The 23,698-nt window shown below is 32.1% G+C and overlaps 3 protein-coding genes across 3 annotated transcripts; 2 read left to right on the top strand and 1 right to left on the bottom strand.

Annotated features, from left to right (window-relative positions):
• Positions 1–1,491: 1,491 nt before the first annotated feature.
• On the bottom strand, positions 1,492–5,338 carry LOC124839254 (putative chlorophyll(ide) b reductase NYC1, chloroplastic). The gene is made up of 10 exons (XM_047315007.2): positions 4,862–5,338; positions 4,656–4,734; positions 4,434–4,569; positions 4,162–4,236; positions 3,847–4,042; positions 3,264–3,332; positions 2,986–3,125; positions 2,705–2,827; positions 2,246–2,438; positions 1,492–2,057 (listed from the first exon to the last, which is right to left on the bottom strand). Exons 1-10 carry the CDS (start codon positions 5,207–5,209, stop codon positions 1,872–1,874), a joined length of 1,545 nt encoding a protein of 514 aa, XP_047170963.1. The 5' UTR covers positions 5,210–5,338; the 3' UTR covers positions 1,492–1,871.
• Positions 5,339–7,542: 2,204 nt separating this feature from the next.
• LOC124839258 (AAA-type ATPase family protein / ankyrin repeat family protein) lies at positions 7,543–11,339 on the top strand. Its single transcript, XM_047315012.2, has 7 exons — positions 7,543–8,005; positions 8,834–8,944; positions 9,066–9,164; positions 9,273–9,383; positions 9,469–9,772; positions 10,330–10,469; positions 10,556–11,339. Exons 1-7 carry the CDS (start codon positions 7,853–7,855, stop codon positions 11,090–11,092), a joined length of 1,455 nt encoding a protein of 484 aa, XP_047170968.1. The 5' UTR covers positions 7,543–7,852; the 3' UTR covers positions 11,093–11,339.
• A 4,666-nt stretch (positions 11,340–16,005) lies between these two features.
• On the top strand, positions 16,006–20,076 carry LOC124839269 (thermosome subunit gamma). The gene is made up of 5 exons (XM_047315028.2): positions 16,006–16,501; positions 16,593–16,630; positions 18,047–18,317; positions 18,770–19,056; positions 19,516–20,076. Exons 1-5 carry the CDS (start codon positions 16,139–16,141, stop codon positions 19,955–19,957), a joined length of 1,401 nt encoding a protein of 466 aa, XP_047170984.1. The 5' UTR covers positions 16,006–16,138; the 3' UTR covers positions 19,958–20,076.
• The last annotated feature ends 3,622 nt before the right edge of the window (positions 20,077–23,698 follow it).

Raw genomic sequence — 23,698 nt, 5'->3', positions numbered from 1 at the left:
GGATTAATTTGATTATGTTATTAGGCATCACATTAGCAAAATATTGTTATAGTGAAGAATAGTATTATGTTAAATTGTGAGCTTTTATGTCAATAAAAATGTCACATTAGGATTCAAAATAAAAAAGTACATTAAAAAAGTTATATATTTATAAAAATATAATGAAAGTTGTAAGTCTTAATTATCCGGGTCAAGCTTTTGGTTCGAGTTATTTTTAACTTTTGAAACTTTTTTAAATTTTATTTTTTTATTCTTTTTCCACCTTTCATCATCTTTTACCGTTTTCCTCCATTTATTTTTATCTTTTACTACTTTCCTTCACCAAACATAAATTAAAATAAAACAATTATACAAAGGTTTAGCATATAAAACCAAATTACTAATTAAATATTCTTTTGTCTGTTATATAAGTATTTCAAGTGTTAAATATAAGAAAAAGTATAGTAATTAGGTGATATTTTTTTTAGTAATATTAATAATAAGATATTATATCAATGCGATGTTCTTTTTATTTTCACAATAAAAGATGAGAAACTAAAAAATAAAAAGTAAAAAAATTGTACACGATGTAAAGTTTCTTTGTTTGAGAGATGGCCCTTGAGCCAGCCATTCAAGCACGAAATTGCAAACCTTTTAAATCACTTTTTTTTTACAAAAGGTTGGATAAATTATTGATTTTTTCTATCCTAATAAGAAAAACAAACAAGTATTTTCTTTTCTACGACGTTAAAAATAATTTGGCTTTTAAAATTCAATCCTGAAATGGAATTTTTAATATTTTAATATTATATCTAATTGTAATTTTTTTTAAAAACATAATTTTTGTGGTATTTACAATTTTTAAGTATTGAAAAACATATTATAATATTCAATAAAAAATTAAAACTAAACAACACTCAAATAAGTTTCAATTTCTTAATCTGCTATTCTTTTCAGCTTCTTTAATTCCCATGAGTTAAATATAAATATCTGTCATTCTAAATTTCCCTTTCAATCAACCTCCTTGTCACACATGATTTGGTGTTTATATAATTGATTTTGAAGCATTAAATGTGATGAAGATATGCATCCAGATTAGTCTCATCCACATATTCCATAAAGATCATGAAATTTAGTAGGAATGCAGCAACATCAAATTGCCCATATCCTCACCAATCACCTTCGTTGTAAAGATTTAGATATAATCATTGAAATACGAGAATTTGGTGAGGGAACAGTGTTATTATAATAAGGGAATGTTAGATAAGAATCACATGCTCCAAATTATTTATTTCATCTCTGAAACAATCCTGCCTTTAGTCCATGTTCCTTGTCAGAATACATGTGATAAACTGATATCAGCATATTTCTGGAATTAACGCATTAAAGAAACTGTTGGATAATGTTCTACATGATCAGCCAAATTCTCCAAAAAAAAGAAAATAATCACTGACAGAATATATAGAACACTGAGAGCACAGAAGGAACTGGTATTGAAACAACACAACATGGTACAAAAAAAATCTATGTAGCATTAACCAAAAGTGATGTCCAATATAAGTAAACATAGATTCAAATAAATATATGGGGTAGAAAATATGAGATTTCACTACAGTCTACAATTCAATGAAGGTTATACATGGTAACATACTATGACTACAGGCAACTCAATGATGAATGCCGATTGCAGAGAAGCCTATACACAGAGCTATAGACAACTGAGTGTGTCAAATGATATAACTGTTTTGGGTGGACATGGTGGAAAAAAACACAGATCCACTTTGTTTATGATTTAGATTTAGTTTCACTATGTTGTTGTCTTGATGATTTTTCAGGCACCAATTGCCTGTCCACGGAATGCAGATGCACTTTTTTGCATTGGCAGCAAGACATCATGTGCCAGGCATATTGTTGCCTGTGCTGGAAAGAATTATGAAGGCACACACAACTGAAAGTGAGAAGACTGATAACCAGGTGTTCTCTGTGTACATTTCCATTGCATCTGTGAAAGAAAACCGGGCCCGATCTTCGGCCCAGTTACGCAATCGGTCTGCTTCGGCTGCATACAATGCTCTTCCCTGAAACACACACATGGCTGTAAGTTTTTGCTCAATCATGTATATGTGCATGCCTAATCCTTCAGCTGCTACTGTTATGTTTTGAACAAAGTACATTTGAAACTGTTTGAAACTTTTTCTTTTTGTGAAGTACACCGTGTAATGAATGTTTGCATTAACATAACATGATAACATGTTTTAATCTTCACCTGATCATCAAACCAGCGACCTCGCCGTAACCAGGCAGTGACCAAAGCGAGTAAGATTCTGGGAGGGGTCAAGTAATTGATGGCTTTGCCTGTTCCCTTGACAACCCGCATTCGTGGAACTAATGTTCTAGCAACAGTTTCTGGAAGCTCACAGATGATGTTAAACATCTGCCTGTTTTGGACAGTTGAACCACTGAAAAAGACATAGCACATTTATTGAATGATACTTCTAAGATGTATGATCATAGAAAGCTGTGAAGTGAACACAAGAAAGTTCTTAGCTGAGGGGAAAAAGTGACCAACTATGTTATGTTCTAACAAATAGATAGTTCTTATAAGAACAACGAGGACCACCAGAAAAAAAGATTGGAACTTTAACATTAGCAGGACAAGGGAAGTGATCCTGCAAAAAACCCACTTAAAGGACCAAGTTAAAACAGGTTTCCCAAAGAGAAATACCTTAAAAGCAGATCTGTAAGAACCATGCCTGGAGATGCAGTATGGACACCTACTTTGGATCGCTTGCACTCCTTTAAAAGTGATCCCTGAAGTTGCCTGAGGCCACACTTTGTAGAACCATATCTACATGTTAATTGAAAAAGAAGATAGGTAAGAATCATTAGCAATCACCATCTACTTTACTTTTGAAGATCATTTATATATTTATATTTCTGAGAGTTCTGCAAAAGCTTAGTGGAATCATCAGCTTCCTCCCATAGGAGAAGCTGCAAGCTACTCACACAGCAGTCAAAGGTGTGCTGGAGCCTCCAGAACCTGCACCATCCATGTTAAATATGTGACCTGCATTGGCTTGGTTTCTCATCACACGCATGGCTTCTCGTGTACAAAGAATAGATCCAACCAAATTTGTTGAGACAATCTGCAACATATATAAACCAATGAATTTAATAAAATAAGGCTAAAGACTAAAAATGATTATTTGGAGATAACACTTTTACATCTCAGTCTCAACACTGAATGAATGACTATTAAATTCAGCAAGATTATAAACACATACCTGTTTAATATCTTCGTCACTAAACTGAAGCAATGGTCTAAAACCTTTATTTGTTCCGGCGTTATTTATCTGTACAATAGTTTTGATATGATAAATGAAAGAGATTAGAACCAGAAACATAAAAACTGCTTTCTGCAATGGAAAAATTAAACTTCACTGAAGGGATAACAAGCATATTAGTAGAGTAAATTGGCACATCAGTTCCTTATCTCCAAGGCTAATCTTCATCAAAATACTGAAGGTAGACAGACAGACACACCATTTATTGGTTTTTGATTACCTATACTAGAATGTAAATATCATACAAAACGATTAAAAGTAATTCTTTTATATGATCATATTTCAATTTATGCACAGCACTGGAAGTGACAAGATGAATATAAATACTAGAGATTTTGATTGATAGTCAAGTTTTGCAGCTGCCAAAACTTTAATAGTTTTCATGTATTACCTTCAACCAATAGTTGGTATTCATGTTAAGGTTTTATTATTGCGTGCCATAATTGGTTAGATTCCATATGCACTTTTCTTGTATTATTCATGAAACCTGATGATGCTCAACGACAACAACCACAACACTTACCCAGATATCAACATAACCAAGTTCTTTGACAGCAAAGTCTGCCAATCTCTGCACATCATGAGGCTCACAAACATCACAAGCAATGCCTACCACCTTTGCATGAGAAAGTTTTGTCAGTGATGAACCAACTGAATTGGCAATGCCTTCCTTCAGATTTTCCTCAAGCTCTTTAACAGTTGCTTGCACAGACTCGAGGCTGCCTTCACAAAAATGAGAGAGTGGGAGCAACAACATGCTGTGAGTAAAATGTAGACAAAAGCCACAAAACATATTATTCCAATCTCTGTAAAATGTTTTCATAGTTGGAAACACCACCTTCGAGAGGTAACAATCACACGATCTCCAGAAAGAAGAAACTCTCGAGCTAAGGCTTTCCCCAATCCCCTTGTACTGCGCAAACCATTAACAAGATGAATTAAACAATGTCATAAAAACATTACCACATGTCATTAGATATCATCAAAGTAAACAATTCACAAAGTCATATGTTCCTCTAATGATAATATATATATAAGACATCACAGGTTCATTAAATAGAAAATAATTATGGTAATCACTTACAGAAGAAAGGGATTAAGTAACCATACCTCCCTGTTATGACAACATTACGCGGACCAGCACGACAATGTTCCTCCAGCACCATGTTAGCACCTATCATTGTTCCAATGATCACTCCTCCTAGCCAACTGTACCAAATCAATGCATCCATTTGACTGTCTCCACCTTCACAAAACTCAGAAAAATTAACATCTGCTTTTCGAACCAATGCATAACAAATTAACAGCTAGAAAAGTTGCATATAGACCAACCTGACATCTGAAATCCGATCGAAAGGATGACCCCAGTGCTCATCATGGTCACAATATACCTTCCAATTTGAATGGCAATCTTGTTTTTGCCAACACACAAACACAGTTACGTTTAGCATTCAACAAAACACAGTATTAATTAACCCATAAAAAAATAAACACAGTAACACACCAGAATAGTTGGAACAGCAGAAACAAGAACTTACCGAGGATAGCAGACCCTCCACCTTCACCACAGCTTGGCGATACTCATCGTCTGATTTTGAACCCACCATGAAATTCCTCAACAAGATAGACTGGAGCGAACTCCAAAACCCACTTTCCCTTTTGGAATTCACTTCACTTTTCTTCAAATTTCGAGACTTTTTCTCCTTCGCATCCCCACCATCTTCAGTCCTGAAGGCCCTGCACTCTCTCACAGAGAACCGATCACAATCATGGCCAAAACCAAGCACCCCGGGAGAAGGGCACGAGCCAAAACCCCTCCTGAAAAACCTTGTTTTGTGCCTGTTCAAACTATCCGGGAAAACGTGAAGCTTGACAACTGCCGCCATGGATGTGGTGATAGAATATCTGAAGATGCAAAGTTCATGAAAATGGATAGTGAGAAGTGCTGTATACGATGTGGCTTTATTTATTGTTATCTTTTTGGTGAAAACTGAAAACTAAGTTTTTGTAAGCTTGCTGGTGGAGAAAAATATCAGACGAAGCTAGATCGAAGGAAATGTAACTAGAAACGTAACAAGGAACATAGTAGAGTGTGATGACCACACGTTGAAGCAACCTAATCTTCATTGGTTAAAGACACGTGGCATTGTGGGTCTGCGACCACCTCACTTTTCATTTCTCCTTCGATCTTTTCGAATTTATCTTAGATTACACAAAGGACAATAACAATATTTTTCATTTTCAACATCGAAACAAATCTTCAGTTGTTTAAATAATTTTATATTCATATTATACACTTTTTCTTTGTTAAACATGTTTTTGTAAAACCATCTAACAAAAATACTTGAATTTTTCACCTTATTTTATTTATCAATTAATAATTATTTATGACTAGTTCGGCTTCATTTTTAGGTGGGTTAGGTCAATAGTATCCAACCCATTAGCCTGTGTGGTTAGCCTCATTCCAGTACACCAAGAACACACAATAGGTCCAGATGGATTAGCATGTCAAATCTAGTTTCATTATTAAGGAATAAATAACTAAAATTAGGTTCTATAAAAAAAATTAGGTAAAATTGGTATTCCAAAATATTATAAGATCTCATATTATTACTTTATCTTGTTATAAACAAAGTAATGCCATGTTTGAGACCTGATATTTCATGTTTGATGATAATTTATAAAACTTTGTATCTCAACTAATCCTTGTTAATAAATTAGGAGAATAAGGAGAAGAAGCTGCATTCATAATAAATTAGGAGAGAATAATAGCAAACACAACTAAGAAAGTATAAAGTTAATTGATAAATTAAAAATAATAAGATAAAAATATTTGTTTAAAAGTAATTGTTGTATCATTCAATTAATGAGATAACTGGATAAATGAAATATATTATAAATATTTAATAAAATTTGTAATAAAAAATTAATTAAAAATATTTAAGTTTATAAGATATTAAGGCTTAAAATAATCTTTAAAATTGATTAAATATTAGGATACATGATTAACTAATGATTTCTACTTTGAACTTATTACATCACATAAATGTTTCTTCAGCGTAGTAGTATTCTTACAAGTGTTAATGTGTGACTTTTGGTCTATTTTTAATTGTGTGAATTTAATTAACTAAGTTTTTAGGTTAAATTATTCTATAGGTTTTGGGACCATTTAACTAATTTAAATTAGATCCTAAAACTATTTTTGTCCAGATCTTTGAATGTGCAGTTTATATATATATATATATATATATATATATATATATATATATATATATATATATATATATATATATATATATATATATATATATTCTAATTCTTATATTTAACTATCTATACAAAAATTTAACTGAATGGTTTAATTGTATAAATTTCGACAAGGTTGTTCCAAACGTGCAAAAGTGACAATCCTAATTAGGTCACGTGGTTAAAAATTCGTAAATAAATTTACATATTTTAGAAATAGTTTAAGGATCCAATTAAAAAATTATCTAAGATCTAATTGAAAATGGAAAATAATTAATGGATTTTGCCTAACAAATGAATTTTTTTAAAATAATCAATTTTATTGAACTCCCTAGTTGGCGAGATGTTAATATCAGTGTTGGATTTGCCTTAGGAGATTAATTTTTTATTATGAGATGGAATAAATGAGATATCACTATTTTTTTTTAAATGATAATTAATTTTGGAGATTAAAAATAACTAATTACTACAGTAATTATTATAAACAATAACTATTGGTCTTTAAAGTGATTATTATTATGAAAAAAATATAATTAATGATTAATTAGACTTTAAATTAATCACTAATATTAACGATAAAAGTTTCAGCTAAAAAAAATTGATGTGTAAATTAAACCAAGTTGCAAAATCAAATGAATAAACACATACTTCCAAACTTATTTTCTATAACGCGATTGTCCAATAAAAAACAACTCACGAATGTGTAATAAAAGCTGGCGAAGCACCATAGAAATTGCAGACATCCAACTTGTATCCAATAATAATATAATAATCTAACTACTTATTTTATAATCACATCCTAAACTAATCATCATACTTAAACAAAAAAACCTCAGCGTTAATAATGGAAGAATAAAAAACAAAAAATGTTGGCTATTTCAGAAATGCCATCATCCCTTCTTTCTTTCAAATCTGTAATATCTAATCCTAATTATTTATAGTTAACTATTTATATGGTTGAAACTAAGGAAAAATTTGTCTTGTAAATTATGGAAAGTTTGAAGCTAGAAACAATGGAAATTATAATATGGTAATTTTTTAAGATGGATTAAGAGGAAAATTAGTAGTTGATTAGGGAAGAACTTAACATGGAGAGAAAGAGAAAGAGGAGAAAGGAAGGAAGATCGAGGAGGCGTGAGAATTGGACGCGGGGAGTCTTGAAGGCCACACACTCAAGGACGAATATTTAGCTGAAGATAAATTTACATCACAATCACTTTCTCTTTCTCTCTCTCAAATCTTCAACCCATTTTTTTCTCTCTTCTTTTCGATTCAATTTCAGCATGAACAACAACCACATCACCAGGTCTCAGGATCAACGGTCAAGATTTGCAAAGCCAGCCACCATCCATGGCTGCGCCCTCTCCGGTGACCTCGCCGGACTCCAGAGGCTACTTCGAGACAACCCTTCGCTCCTCAACGAGAAGAACCCTGTTGTAAGATCACATTTCCCCCAACTGGGCATCTTCAAAATGTTTGCTTTTTTGCTCATTGAACATTCAAAATTGGATCTTTCCGATGTTGTTTGTGGAAAAGTTTGTGCTTGGGTTAATGCTATTTTTTTTTAATTGAGGGTTTGGATTGATATGCATGACTCTCGGATCTGCTTGATTATGACTCATGGTGACTTTACCAACCGGGGTGATATGATGGTTAAATGGTTGGCTTGTGCTTTTATGAAAGAGTAAACTTAGTAGGGTGGTAGAAAAGGATATCAATTTCATATTGGAATTACCTGATTGTACTACTCTAGTTTGATTTTGATCCTCATTTTTTGCTATACTACCGCCCCTTGTGTTCAATATCAGCTACATTAAGAATTGAAAGGATTGCACGTCGAATATGCTACCTAGACTTGATATTGCTCAGGGTGTTCCAGTTTATTGACAATTGCTTTTCACAGCATTCCTTTTAGTGGGAGATTGTATGTTTAGACTCGTAATGGAGAAGGACTATTTTATGGCTTCTCTTTGATGATCATTTGTACGGTTTTTTCATCTCGGGGTTTAGGTGACAATCATGAAATATGTAAAGGAATAGAAAGGAATTATCATATTGATGATCTATTTCTCCGATTGCTCACTTTTTATATTTCAGTATTAAGGTTTTAAAAAGTCGGGTGTAGTTCATTTGTAAATATGCTCGTTGCTTGGCTTATTTATTATAATCTATATGCTAGTGTTTTTGTTTTCTTACTTTATAGGATTTTCGTGTTATCCTCTTATATTTGATATGCCTGAGGATCTCATCTATTATAAATGCAGATGGCACAGACACCACTTCATGTGTCTGCTGGTCAGAATAGGGTCGATATAGTTAAATTTCTTCTTGATTGGCAAGGGCCAGATAAGGTTGAGATGGAGGCCAAGAATATGGTTGGTAGTCGTCAATTTTTTGAACACAAGTTGTTTTTAGAATATAAATACGTAACATATGTAAAATCTAAACTTCTAGTAATGGCCTTGGAATTCTGAAAAGGTTTATTTATCTCTGTAGTATGGAGAAACTCCGTTGCACATGGCAGCAAAGAATGGGTGCAATGAAGCTGCGCAATTACTTCTTGCTCGTGGGGCTGTTGTTGAAGCCAGAGCAAATGTGATTTTTTTGTCACTTGATATATCATTTAATTTTGTTTAAACCTAGCAACAATTGCTTTTATGCCTTATAATAATAGAAAAGTTTGTTCCTAACTCTTTCTTGCAGAATGGTATGACACCTTTACATCTTGCTGTTTGGTACTCGCTGCGATCAGAAGAATTCTTAACTGTGAAAACATTGCTTGAGTACAATGCTGATTGCAGTGCTAAGGACGATGTAATGAACTGTATTTCCTTTTTTTCATGTTATTGTAACATTTTTGGGTAAAGTTGTCATAGATGCTAATGCCAGTGAATTACAGGAGGGAATGACACCTTTAAATCATCTATCCCAAGGCCCTGGAACTGAGAAACTCAGGGAACTATTAAACTGGCATCTTGAAGAGCAGAGGAAACGACGAGCCATTGAAGCATGCAGTGAAACCAAAGCTAAAATGGACCAGCTTGAGAAGGAACTATCCAACATTGTGGGTCTTAATGATCTAAAGGTACAACTACGCAAGTGGGCAAAGGGCATGCTTTTGGATGAGAGACGAAGAGCTCTTGGCCTGCATGTTGGCGCAAGAAGACCACCACACATGGCCTTTCTTGGCAACCCTGGAACAGGTTTTTATAATATGCTCATATCGGTGATTGTTTGTTTTTAGAACATCTTGCTTGTTTTTTTCCAATCAGAATTGGAAAGATGTATTATTGTGCACTTAGCTTCATCTTCTCCATTTACCATTTCATGCTACAATATTTAGGTCCAAACTGGATGAAATTTTCAATAAACATTAATAGGAAAAAACACAAGGTAAAATGAGTGAAGTTTCCTCCATGACTTAAAATTAACTTATGCACAAGTTAAAATTGCCTTTTGGAGAAGTTAAGTGAGCGACTAACTAAAAAGGTTGAAGTGCATAAGCTGAATTTAACTTATGGCAAAAACTTGATTCATTTTACCTTAACATATGAAGAAAACTTAATTCATTCTACCATTTTGTATCTTTTTTCTCCTAAGTGTTTATCGAGAATTCATTCTAACATATGAAGAATTTCTTTTACTTGAGCAGATTGGCTTGATCTCCCATTGTATATGCACGTGCATGAACACTGAATTGGTGTAAGGGAATGATATTTAGTTCTGAGATTAATTTTTGCATGACTTGTGTATTTAATAGGTAAAACTATGGTAGCAAGGATTCTTGGAAAATTACTCCATATGGTGGGAATTCTACCTTCTGATAAAGTGACAGAAGTACAGCGTACCGATTTAGTAGGTGAATTTGTTGGCCACACTGGTCCAAAAACCAGGAGGAAGGTATGTTACTGACTCTAAAATCTTCCTCTCTGTGAAACCAAATTTTCTGCATTGCTTATTGAGTTACTTAAAAACATTCACCACAGATCATGGAAGCAGAGGGGGGCATTCTTTTTGTTGATGAAGCTTATAGATTGGTACCATTGCAAAAGTCTGATGACAAGGACTATGGGTTGGAAGCCTTAGAGGAGATTATGTCTGTCATGGACAGTGGCAAAATTGTAGTAATATTTGCTGGCTACAGTGAACCAATGAAGCGAGTGATAGGTTCTAATGAAGGTTTCTGTAGAAGGGTAACCAAGTTTTTTCAATTTAATGACTTCAACTCAGAAGAACTAGCACAAATCCTTCACATCAAGATGCATACTTTAGCAGAAGATAGTTTGCTATATGGATTTAAGTTGCATCCCGAATGCAGTATAAAAGCCTTGGCTACTTTGATAGAAAGGGAAACAACAGAAAAACAGCGAAAGGGTACAAATGGTGGATTGGTAGCTACCATGTTGGTTAATGCTAGAGAAAATTTGGACCTACGTCTCAGTTTTGACTGTATGGACACAGAAGAACTTCTTACCATCACTTTGGTAGATTTAGAAGCAGGTCTTCAGCTATTAGCACAGTAATCATTCTTTGGCATTCTGATAGATATTTTGGAGAGATTAATTTCAGCTTACCTCAATTTTCTGCAATGGATACACAAGTTTTTGCATCTACACAATGAGGAGCTTGTCATGAATTAGTATGTTACTATAGGTCGATTTTTTTGGGAAAATTTTTCCTTGTGTATTTTTGTAATTGATAATGTTATGTAGGCTTCATTCATGCACTCTGTTATATTTTTTATCTGAATAAAGATTTGTAGACACCTAATGCAAATGTACTCCTTCAGAGAAAGAAAAGTAAGAGATAAAAGTGATAGAGAAATGAGAGATGTCAAACGAGTCTTTATAGTATTTAGGTATCTATATATAAAAGTTTGTTTATTTCAAAATATGAGTACTAAATTTTGGTACATATATCAATAACTAAGATGACAATGCAGCAGAATTGCAGACTAGTTGTATTGATTTATTTTGCATAATGATTAACAATAATTTTGTTTTAATATTCACATATCCCGTAAATTTATAGTTAATAATAAAATCGAAACAAGTTAAACAAACATAAAAAAATAAAATATTTATTTCAAATAAATATGTCAAAATTAAACTTTTTATAATCAATAAAACATTAACCAGTGATAAACAAAATATGCAATAATGTGACAAATCAATGGTTTTACAAAGATGATGGAAATTCAAGCGATAAGACATGCATGTTTTATCTTATTGTTGACCAAAACTGTCTTGAAAAATAAGCACGCAATCTAAACAAGGAAAATGAACTTGTCCCCGTTAACAAAATACAAGAGAGAAAAAATTGTAAATCAGCGAAGTTACGTACAAGCCAATGATAACAAAAACTTGGAAAATTTTGCTTAAAACAGTAAGAGTTTGTTTCCCCTAAGAAAACCCAACAAAAGAAAACAAAACAAACTAAAATAGCAAGACATAGGTCAATGAAAACAAAAAAGCAAAGTTACCTGTTGAAACACTTCCTATCAAAAACCTAAAAAACCATATAGGATAATGAATTCTTATCTTTATATTATGCTCTAATGACGACTAAGACTTTTGATATAAAAACTATATAATCGTATAAAGAATTAACATTATTTTCTATTCAAAGTTTTAAGAAAATGAATTAATAGATTTCACTTTTACATGTTATTTTATTTTTTTTATTTCTATCTAATAAAATTAATACTCATATTTTCATCAATTAAGTGATAAACCATTCCTATTTGTCTAAAAAAACATAATTATTAAAAAAAATTCACAAAAAATAATAAAGTATTTCCTCTACTGTATAACTCCACTGCACTTATAAAGCAAATATTAGTTCTCATATTAGAACAAACAGGACAGAGAAAAAGAAGAGCAAAGAAAAACTTTATTATTAATTGATTCAAAAGAAAGTTTATACAAAGAAGTTATTTATAATATCTACTGACATAAGTTACAAAGTTCAGTTATAACTGATAACCAATAAAAAAAACAAACTAGAGCTAAGAAAAAAAACTTATCTTTCAAGAATTTAAAAGAAAGAAATTATAAACTGTTCAGTCTGAATTAAATAAACTGTTCAGTCTGAATATGCTGTTAATTATATTTAGTATTCTTTTAAAACCTAGTACAAAATTATATATAATTAAGTATTTGATCATTTAAAGTGTTTAAGGCTTTGAATGGTTCGTTAAAGAAAGTGAAAAAAAAATCAAAAGCGAAGGTAAAGAAAATTACTTTTCTCTTATTGATTTTTAACAGAAAGTAGGAAAGAAAAATAAGTGTTCAAAAATAAAAAAGATACGTAAAAGAGGGATAATTTGGTATTTTAATTTCCTATAATAAACTTTATCTTAAATTCTTTCCAAATTGGTAGATTACCAAAATAATTAGTTTCACTTGTTCTTTTAACTTTCTTTAGAAAGGGTCAAACGTCTAAAATATGGATACATACACAAATAAACCTCTAATCTCTTGTGCTTTTTAAAATGAGAATACTGTACTTAAATAGTACTTTTTAAAAGAAATGGATCATAAATAATTAATTTACCTAATTTTTTTTTAAATACAGTATTTTCATAAAAAATATATTTTATCCTTCTAAGAAAATAAATCTTTTCTCAACAGGAGAAAATCATATAAGAAAATTTTAAATAAATTTACATGGTAAATTGGATTAACTTTATTTTTTTGCGTGTGATAAAATTTCGTTTCATATATTTCTTTTTTTAAATTCTACACAACTTTTACTAATTTATGGAATAAATATATATATATATATATATATTCATCACCAAGCTCTTCTAATTTTTATACAATTAAATGAAATAATTAAAATTTTCTGATTATTAGTGCAATTGTTTACACTTTCAATGTCATTGTGACATCCCAAATATATAATAACCACACGATTATATAACATAGACGTCAACATTCAAATAAAGAGAACGGTTAGAGCATGACTTGCGATTAAGTATGAGATTACAGTCATCCATAAAAGAAGACAGAATTTAAACTTAAATAATTTAGAGTATTCAAAATATCATGAGTTCAAAGAGAGGAAATCCTAAGTAGACTACACTGCAACATCAGCATCCTCTAGTACTTGCTCCAAAGGTATCTCCTCAACCACATTTTCTCCCATCCAAATGGATGATCATCGCAAAGGAAAAACATACACAAGCAACACACAACAGAAGCAAGGGTGAGCTAGATGAACAAGCAACATGCATAAAGTACAATCCATCAATATCATCATGTTTAGTTACATATAAAAAGAACAATAAAAGAATATCATTCAAACCATGCATTAAGTACTCAACACGACTCATCCGGATTTGTATAATTTTTGAACTATTGGTCGTCTTTGCATTTGCATAGTTCAATTGGCTCTCCTCAACACTATGCAAGGTAAATCCTCATACCAGTCTATGTCTAAACTCTAAGACTATAGACGAGGACCTCCCTCTACTCTCACCACTCACACCGTTCTTCTTTATTTGAGCATGAATAGTGTTTAGAGTGTAGGGATAGACTTACCATTTCAAAGCTCCATACATTTATACAAGACAACAACACAACCTCTACAACCATTTCCAATCATCTCACCCTGAGATTTCCAAATCATACTTAATTACATCATTCTAATTCACAGTCATGTTCTTTCAAGTCACACAATCCAAATATATAAGCATACATGACACTCTGTCAAGCAAACAACATTAATCAATTCAATACACATTACCGGACAATAACAGTCACAGGAGAACCACTAAACAACACAAAACCCCGTAACTCATACTTAGACAAAGAAAATGGCTTTGAAACCATCACCAACAGTTTCAGACAGGTCCAAAACGACCTAAGGAACGTCCAAAACGGACATCCGAAACCCCAAAAACTATTAAAACAAAGAAAACAGCATGCTGGTGCGCCCAGCGCGAACCGCCTCGAATCCAGGGGCGCCAGGGCTCAACCAGAGGGCGCCCAGCCCCATACTAGTTGACAACAACCATGAAAATTGACTTTTGATGCACTTGGAACCTGTTTTAATGACTAAAGGGGGTTCTTTACACATTGGTATTGATGGGAAACACATTTATAAGTTAAAACAAACATCCATTTGATCACTAGATCTAAGACTAGGTGTATCAAACCGCTTTTGACACTTTAAAAATCCAAATTCACTTCTACAAGTGGCCCAATTTCAATTCTACTCTTAGATCATGAGTTTGACCACTCTGACATTCCTAATAAGTAACAATATACCTGGAATACTACCCCAACAACCCACTTACACCCCAGACCTCAATTGCCCAAAAAAACTACTCCACTTCCTTTAAACTCACTCGAAAGCACCAATTTCACTTAAATCACTACTTATTAACTAGCATAACACATTTCGCCTCATCAACAAGCGCAATTCCCGCAAAACATCATACATAGCATACAACAAATTTTAACCAAACTCTAACTCCCCTTACCTTGGTGGTTATAAGCACAACACTTTAGAAGAACCCCAAAGCAGTAACCCTCGCACATAAACAAGTTCAACAGGACCCGTCGAAATGAAGAAAATGTTCGGTAGAAATGGAGCCCTCTACGCCGCAGACACTTGGGCAGCACCTAAATCAAAATCTTACGGTTCAGTGAGGTGGAAATGTAGAGAGAAGACAAAGCAAGGTTAGGGAAAATAAGAGTTCTAGAGAGAAAAGGAAAAGTTGGCTAATGAACTCAAGTTTTGAAAGGTCCATTCTAAGGTTATGGTGTCCTTAGTTTTTACTGAATGCCTCAACATAAGGTCCAATAGTCCTACATTTTTCAAGCCCTTACGGTCATGATAAATAATCTTACATATATTTTCTTTTCTTAAAATATAGTAACTTTTTTTGGTATCTAATAGGAATTTTATTTGATTTTTAAATAAATTTATTTTGTATTGACATATTTCTGTGATCATAATACATATAAACGAAAAGAACACGATCAAAATTTTAAAAGGATAAATAAATCCAGTAATGTTTTTGGATAATTTAATGGAGTTACTATTTTATGAACAAAATGTGACAATAATTTTTTTATGAAGAAAAAATAAATTCAAACATACTTATATCAAAGCATGTTTAAGTCTAATAAATTATTTTAAAGATAATTATTACGAAATCTAATCTTTGTTATTAAGTAAGAGTAATTTGGAAAAGAGAAGTTTCACGTGGCGTCATAAATTTAAAAAAATAATAACAAAGTTAAAAAAAAAGTTGATAATTTATTACTTTACACAGAAATTGTGTACATAAATAAATAGAGTCCACCAGAAGCTAAAAAATTCAGATATTTTTCTCTATTAACAGGTAAAAAATATAAAATGCGGAAGGTCAAATAACATAAAAAAATAGAAGATATTTAATAAAATTTTATTCGTCACTAGCGGTGAGTGTAAGTGGTAACTGCAATAACCGAACAGCACGGTGGGTTTTTCGGTGACTGAAAAACCAAATCCTATATTTCTTTGGTTATCCAAACACTTCTCTATGTGGTTGTGTTGCAGAGCATAGAAGAAGAAAAATGGTGTTAGCTTCAATTTCAATTGTATCTTCTTCATCTTCATTCCTCTCTGATTCTCCTTCCACTTCCGCTTCCACCAAAACCAGACCTTTCCTCTTCCCTTCCTCAAACCGAACCTCTATTTTCGGCTTCCCCAGAGCACCCCTTCCCAATGCTACCATCAGAGCCTCATCGCCCTCTTCTTCTTCCGCTTTCACACCGCAGGAAAATGGGACGCCGGAGCAGTTCCTCGAGAACAATTCCATCGCCGATTTCATGCGGTTCAAAAGCGGCGTCGAAGGTGGTGGCAGTTCCGAGTTGCAGACGGCTCTTGTCAGCTACAGGAAGAGGTTTCCTTGGTCCCTTTTGAGCCCTTTTCTTCAGGTCACTCTCAAGTTTATTTTTTTCTCAATTGGGTCTCTTGGTTTTGATATTTCTGTTTCCTGATGTTGTGTTGTTTTTGGTGTTGTTGTAGGTTGACTTGGTTTCGACAATTCACATCGCCGATGAAGAGTATGCGTTTGTCTTTCTGAACATCTCACTCTAGTCATGTTTTGATTGTGGTAGTTGTTAGAAGTTAATTAATTGTGGTAGTAAGAAAGCGTTGGGAATGTCAATTTCAAATTTCCAAATATTAATTCCAGTGAGTGAATTCGAGATTTAATAATTTATATGTGAAAGGTTGTGATTGTTGACGTATGTGTATAATCATTTCTAATGGAGGTGACTTCAGGATTGTAAGAAATAACGAATAAATACTTATCAGTGAAGTGTTTAAAAGTCATTGTTCATCACCACCACTATAGATAGTTCTTAAGAAGAACAATCCCAACCAGAGCACGGGCTTGTGTACTCAAGCAGAAGAGATGTGAGTGAGTTATTACAATTCCTTTAACTTTTGAGAGCAAGACTCAAGTTTGTTGGGGTATACGCCATTCAGGGAGGGTTTTTCTCAAGTTTGTTTAAAGTTTGTAATCTTATTTCAAATAGCGAGTATTTGTTGAGAGAGAAATGCTAACAACACACTCTTTTGAGTACACTCTAATATCGTTTGAAATTTATTGAAAATAACAAAATTTGTGTGGATCTATCTTTTATTTAGTGAGTCTCACTCATGATTTTGTAGTTTCAAAGAATTTTAACCAATTCTAAAGAATGTGCTCAAAAGAGTGCTTTAGAAAGTGTGTTGTTGAAATGTTTATCTGGATATCGACAATCGGGATTGAATCATGTTACATTTGTGTTTTTTTTGCTGTTTTCATTTCTCTAATTGTTTGTGTTCTATCCTTTGATTTTATTGTGTGTGGAGGTTTTTTTTCCCCACAAAAAGGAAGTGAAAAAATTCATGTGGTTCTGGTGGTGAGGATGTGTAGAGAAATATATTACGGTAGAGGGGGATGTTTGAGTTCTAAGATGAACTAGAGTAATATGCCAAAATCAAAGATGTTAAATTAAGAGGATGATGAGGATGGTTTTAGACATATATGTTCATGCAAGTCTAACAAACTACTGATTTGTAGCCTTTCGTGGTTTTGGATTAGATTAATGACATTGCATGTTAATGATTAAACTCAAGTTTTTCTTTTGGTATTGTCAATGTGAACTTCTATTGATAATATTGGTGAGCATAGGACAGGTATATGTAAATGGTTTGTTTTGTGATGTTGCTTTCTTGATAGTACGTTCTCCAAAATATGTTGGTCCATAATGACTTTGATTAACAGGATGATCATTGTGATATTCAAATTCAATTGCAAGGGTGTGTTTTGCTAAACTGCATGCCTGTCTAATTACAACCTGTTAGCTTTGTTTGTAGGTACAAACTTTCTAGTTTTTTACTGACTTAATGTGTTTATTTTGGTTTTATGTTTTGATTTCTAAGCAATATTATATTACTATTCATTTGGATGATCTATTTTATATAAACAGGTATTTTCTGGCCCTTCAGAAGGAACTTGAAAGCTATGATTGTGTCCTTTTTGAAATGGTAGCGAGCAGAGAAAGTTTAGAGAGTAGAAGAAACGCTACTGCTACAAAAAGGTTAAAAAGTTCACGCTCAAAGGGTTTTAACATCTTGGGATGCATCCAGAGACAGATGGCTCAAATTCTTACACTTGATTTCCAGTTAGATTGTCTCAACTACCAGTCTTCAAATTGGTACCATGCAGATCTTGATTACGAGACCTTTAAATTACTTCAGGTTTTAACTGCTAATTTTTTTTGCTTAATTCAACAATGTGCACTGATTATGAACACTATTCGAAATACAAAAATTGAAGTGTTACTGTTCTTTCAAGACAATTTATGATTCCATACATTGCATTCAGTGAAATTCAGCTGTTCTCATCTAATCACTGTCATATAAGAGCCATCAAATAATATGAAAGACTTGATCTGAAATTGAGTCCAAATTCTCTGCTGGATTTTTAGGTACTGTCCTCTGCTCAGCATTAAAATACCTTGATGTTGGTACTTAAAAATTTTTTTTAATATATTTTAAAAACATCAAATTCAGTGTCTATCAATGTATTTCAAAGATACAGAAGAGGAACAACACAGAAAAACCAGCAGAGATCCAAATTCTCTGAAATTTGAGCTCTTGCACTTTATTAATTTTCCTTGTCCAGGTCTAATTTCATTCTGTAATTTCAGCTTGAAAAAGGTGAAAGCTTCTTCTCCTTTGCAAAAGATATGACTCTTAGGTCTACAAAGGCAGTATTACAGCCAGCTTCAATTCCGGAAGATCTTGACCCTTTGAGATCCAAGCTATTATGGGCTTCACGTGTACTTCCTATGCCACTTGTTGGCCTTCTTATCATTGGAGGTGTTTGTACAGATGTGGGAAGTCAAGCATCAGAATATCCCGAAATTGAGGCACTGTCAAGGCTTGATTTTGGTGCTGCAATGAAGGTCTTCCTTGCAAAGAGACTAACATCTGAGTACGTTCCTGACATTTATTTCTTTCAATCCAACGCTTTAATAGTCATTCTGAACTGCATTTTTATTTGAAAGTATAGTCTGTGTTGATTATCCCTTATTCTTCACTAGTACTGTATGTACATATTAAGGGTAAATATGTTTTTCGTCTCTAAATTAAATATATACATATTTTATTTTATGAAAGTTAGGTCAAACATCTTTCCTAGGAAACGGTATGTGTATGTTATATTATACTTCATTGTGGAACTCTATTTGTTACATGGTAAACTCTTCATGTAGTCTTTGCTGGGAATCATGTTTTACATAACTTTCATAAGCGAAAGGCCGAAGTAAGTATATATTTAGTTTAGGTACAAAACACACTTTTTGAGAATAATTTAAAGATTAAAAAGATATTTAATCTTAATATTGATTTTCTTTTGGTTGGACGCTATTAAAGATGACATATTCTTGTAAAGGTTCACTCTGGTGACAGCAGATGTAGAGGAGAAATCAGTTATAATTGGTGAGAGAAATAGAGTAGCAACAGAAGCCCTAAAAGCAGCAATAGACAAAGGACACAATAGAATTGCAATACTTTATGGGGGTGGCCACATGCCAGATCTTGGGAGGAGACTAAGAGAGGAGTTTGATTTAGTCCCATCTAATGTGAAGTGGATAACAGCTTGGTCCATAAGGAAAAGGGACCTAAATACTAATTCATTTCCATTTCTGAAGAAGATTGCTGAGGCCTCAGGCTGGCCATTGAACCGCTATCAGACATTGGCATTGCTCATCTTTTCATCAGTCTTGGCATTGGATCTGTGGTTCTGGGAGCTATTCTTTGGCACTGCAGTCAATTGGGTCTCTGAACTTGGCTCAGAACTTGTTCGGTATGTTGGTAATTCACCAATGATATGATCATTGGACTCAGAAAATACATACTAATTGCTAAATAGGATGAAAAAATTTGTATGTGCCACTGTAAATACGAAAAGCTTTATTTTTATTACAGATATTAAATTCTAGCTGTTCCCATTTCTCAAAGTGTTAAAATATACAATTGTTTGCATTCAATATACTTTAACAGGTAAACACTTTGCCAAAATATATATTTAACTAATGACTTGCTTGATTACACCTGACTCTACTCATACTGTTCTCATGTTACAGAATTCTTCAAACTGTAGTTTAGTTTATCTGCACAGCCACATTGCATTTCATGAGCTCATTTTGGGTACTGTCAACCAATGTCAAAATTTAGCCATAATTTTTTCGAATTTTATACCTAGGAAACAACATATTATGCAGCATAAGCAAATCATGGTATGAAATATATTGCACTAGTTTTCTGCTGAACCGAAGGGCAAAGGCCTTAATATTTACACTGTGCATGGCCTTGACACAGGCACAAATATCAGCAATTTAATACATAGTTATTCATATCATGGCTAATCGTAAATTTTATGTTGAAATTTATTATTACAAAGGTTCTGCAAAACTTGAGAGTCCATGCAAATCCAGATAGCTTGATTCCTAAGTATGTAAGTTTATTTTTTGTATTAAAGACTCATGTTAGGAGTTTTAAGAGTTTATTTACTGTAAAAGTTATATATTAAAATTTTATTGATTTTACCTTTTAAGATCTATTGATTTCTATTTAGATAATTTTATAGAGGCCTTTAAGATAAAAGTAAAAAAAACATAAAGTAAGTTTTTTCTTAAATAAAAATGAGGTTATTCTTAAATAAATTTTCAAAATCTCACATAATTTATCTTATATTTTCATTTTTTTTAATTTGTATATAAGTTAATTTTAAGTAATAGAGAAGTTTTATTTTTTTCTATTTTAGATTAGTTTGTTTAAAACATAATTTTAATACAATTCAAAATTTTAATTTCATGACAAAGTAAAGCACCACATCACCATAATTTTCAATATAAAATAAAATAACAAATAGTCATAGAATTGGTAGTATATTAGTGTCAAATTGCATTAAAGCATATAAATTACAAGAAATATATATAAATTCATAGAACTGTAAACTTACAAAAGTGAAAATATTTTAAAAGGGAAATACTTTTTCAAACCATTGTGATTTTATGTAAATTTACCCAATTTTATCTAATTAAAATTAATTTTATCTAATTAAAATTAATTTTATCTAATTAGAATTAAAGGAGTCTAAGAGTTATAATTATAAGATTTTGACAATCATAATTTTTATCTTTGACTTGGTATGAAATGCATGAATATTAATATCGATATCAGATTTTCATTTTATTAATATTTATATAATAAGAAAGTTACATGTATCATTCAACTTTGTTAAAGAACAAAACTTTAGATATATTTTTCACCAGGTAATTCATGTATCGATCTTTTTCTTATCTCCTTTATTTATATATATATATATATATATATATATATATATATATATATATATATATATTCAATACTAAAAATCATACAATATTAATTCACCTTTTCTTCTCAACATGTAATCATTATCTATCTATGCTTTTTTTTTATAACACACCTCCATCATAACATCCTCATTATGTTGCTTAAACTACTTTTTTTTTAGTTTACTTAAATGAACTTCTTCATAAATACTTTTAGAATTTTCATCTAACTCCTTAAACTTTGTTTTATGCAACAACGTCCAAATTGAGCATAATTGTTTGCTATAATGGACACAAAATTTCCAACAAAAAAACTAAAATCTAATGCTAACACCAAATATTCTTCATTGAAATGAAGAGAAACTTGAATTTTTTTACATTTAAATTTGATAGAAAGAAAAAAAATAGCAAACGAATTTTGTTTATTTTATAAGAAAATAAAAATCCTTGTCTAACAGAGAGATATGATTTTTTTATTGAAAAGAAAAATCCTTAACTAACAGAGAGATGTGAAGTTACTTATTTTAAAGAAAGTAACTATAATAGGAAATATTTGACATTTATTTAATGGTTATAAATTACTAAAATTTTATGCTTTTAAGGGAAAAAAATGATAATATTCCATGCAAAAAATTTGTATGTGTCAAAGTATTATATATTGTATCGAGAAGGGTTATAACTTTATGCAGAAAATAAGCCAGCACATCACTGGTAATCAGAAAGTAATGATAGGAGGAAATATTTTACATTTATTTAATGGTTATAAATTAGTAAAATTTTATGTTTTTAAGGAAAAAAAGATAATATATTCCATGAATGCAAAAAAATTGTATAGATTAATTTTGTTTTTCTCTTATATATGATAGATGCTGTTATAGATTAATTTGTTTAAAAATTAAATTTAATACAATCCAAAATTTTTATTTCATGACAAAGTAGACACTCAATTTTCATGATAAAATAAAGGTATAATATCTATTTTGGTTCCAATTATGGTTGAAAATGTTCCTTTCAATTTTTTTTGCTGTTTAATGTTGTCCTAAAAAATGTAATTTATATTCAATTTGGTTCTTTTTACAAAAGTCGTTTAATTTAAACGCCAGATGTTCAGATATGCAATTACAGAGTAAAATCGTTGACACATCATCATCTTCTCCATAAAAACCCTAGTTTCCTAACCTAGCCAATGTCACAGGCCGTCAGCCACATTGTGTCGTCACCATGAAACTGTGCCGTCACTAGACAACCACCAAACCCCAGCATCGGACCACCACCCATCATCTTCACCAGCATCGCCGCCGATAGTCACCACCGTCACCAATACAGAACAGGAAAGTCGCGAGTCCTCCATCATCATCTTTAGCGTCTTCCTCGACTTCCATCTCCACCATGAAACCCTTATCAGGCTGCCATTCTCCACCACCATCAAACTCACTGTCAGCCGCGAGGTCCTCCACCAGATAGCGATTTCATCTTCTCCATCCACAATCACCAAACCTGCAATTAGAAAAACAACAAATCCAACAACCATCGTGAATCCTCCATTGACGCACAAACCCAGAACGCAAAAACGTGAAACAAAATCGCGTGTTCTCCGTTCACCTCCTGCAAATCATTCCCAAAAATCAGATTGAAGCGATCATTCTTGCAAGCACCATCGCGCTGCCATGAGCCGCCGCGAATAAAAGGGGCAAGATCCTATCTTCGTTTCTTCTCGCTGCGCATAAGAAAGCTTTCCCTTACACCTCCTTTGCATCAAAAACCCTGCAATCATAAGCACACATCTGCAACAGAAAAACTCTTTCTTCGTCTCTGATCGCGCAACACCAAGAAACGGCGTTTACAAAAATACCAAATTGAATACAAGACTAATTAAACAGCAAAAAAAATTGAAACCATTTCGAATTCCAACCAAAATAGGTATCATACCTAAAATAAAATAACAAATAATTATAATATGAATAGTATGTTAGTGTCAAATTACATCAAAGAATATAAATTACAAAAGATATACATAAATACATAAATTCATAAAAGTGAAAAGTTGCAAAAGTGAAATTCTTAAATAATTATTAACACTACTATGATAAATTATACATTTTATTAAAGATGTAAATAGAAATTTTCCGCTTTAATTTAAAATCTTAACAAAAAATTCTAAACTTATATATATCAATCAACCATGTGTTCATCTTTAATAAATTTATCATTTAACAAGTATTAATACTTATAAAAGTACCTCTCTTAAATTTTTCC

Source organism: Vigna umbellata, chromosome 4 (genome assembly GCF_029865625.1).
Source record: "Vigna umbellata cultivar VRB3 chromosome 4, Vumbellata_1.0, whole genome shotgun sequence".
In the NCBI taxonomy this organism is placed as follows: Eukaryota; Viridiplantae; Streptophyta; class Magnoliopsida; order Fabales; family Fabaceae; genus Vigna; species Vigna umbellata.
The sequence above is the reverse complement of the archived record's forward strand: the minus strand, read 5'-3'. Positions and strand labels throughout refer to the sequence as shown.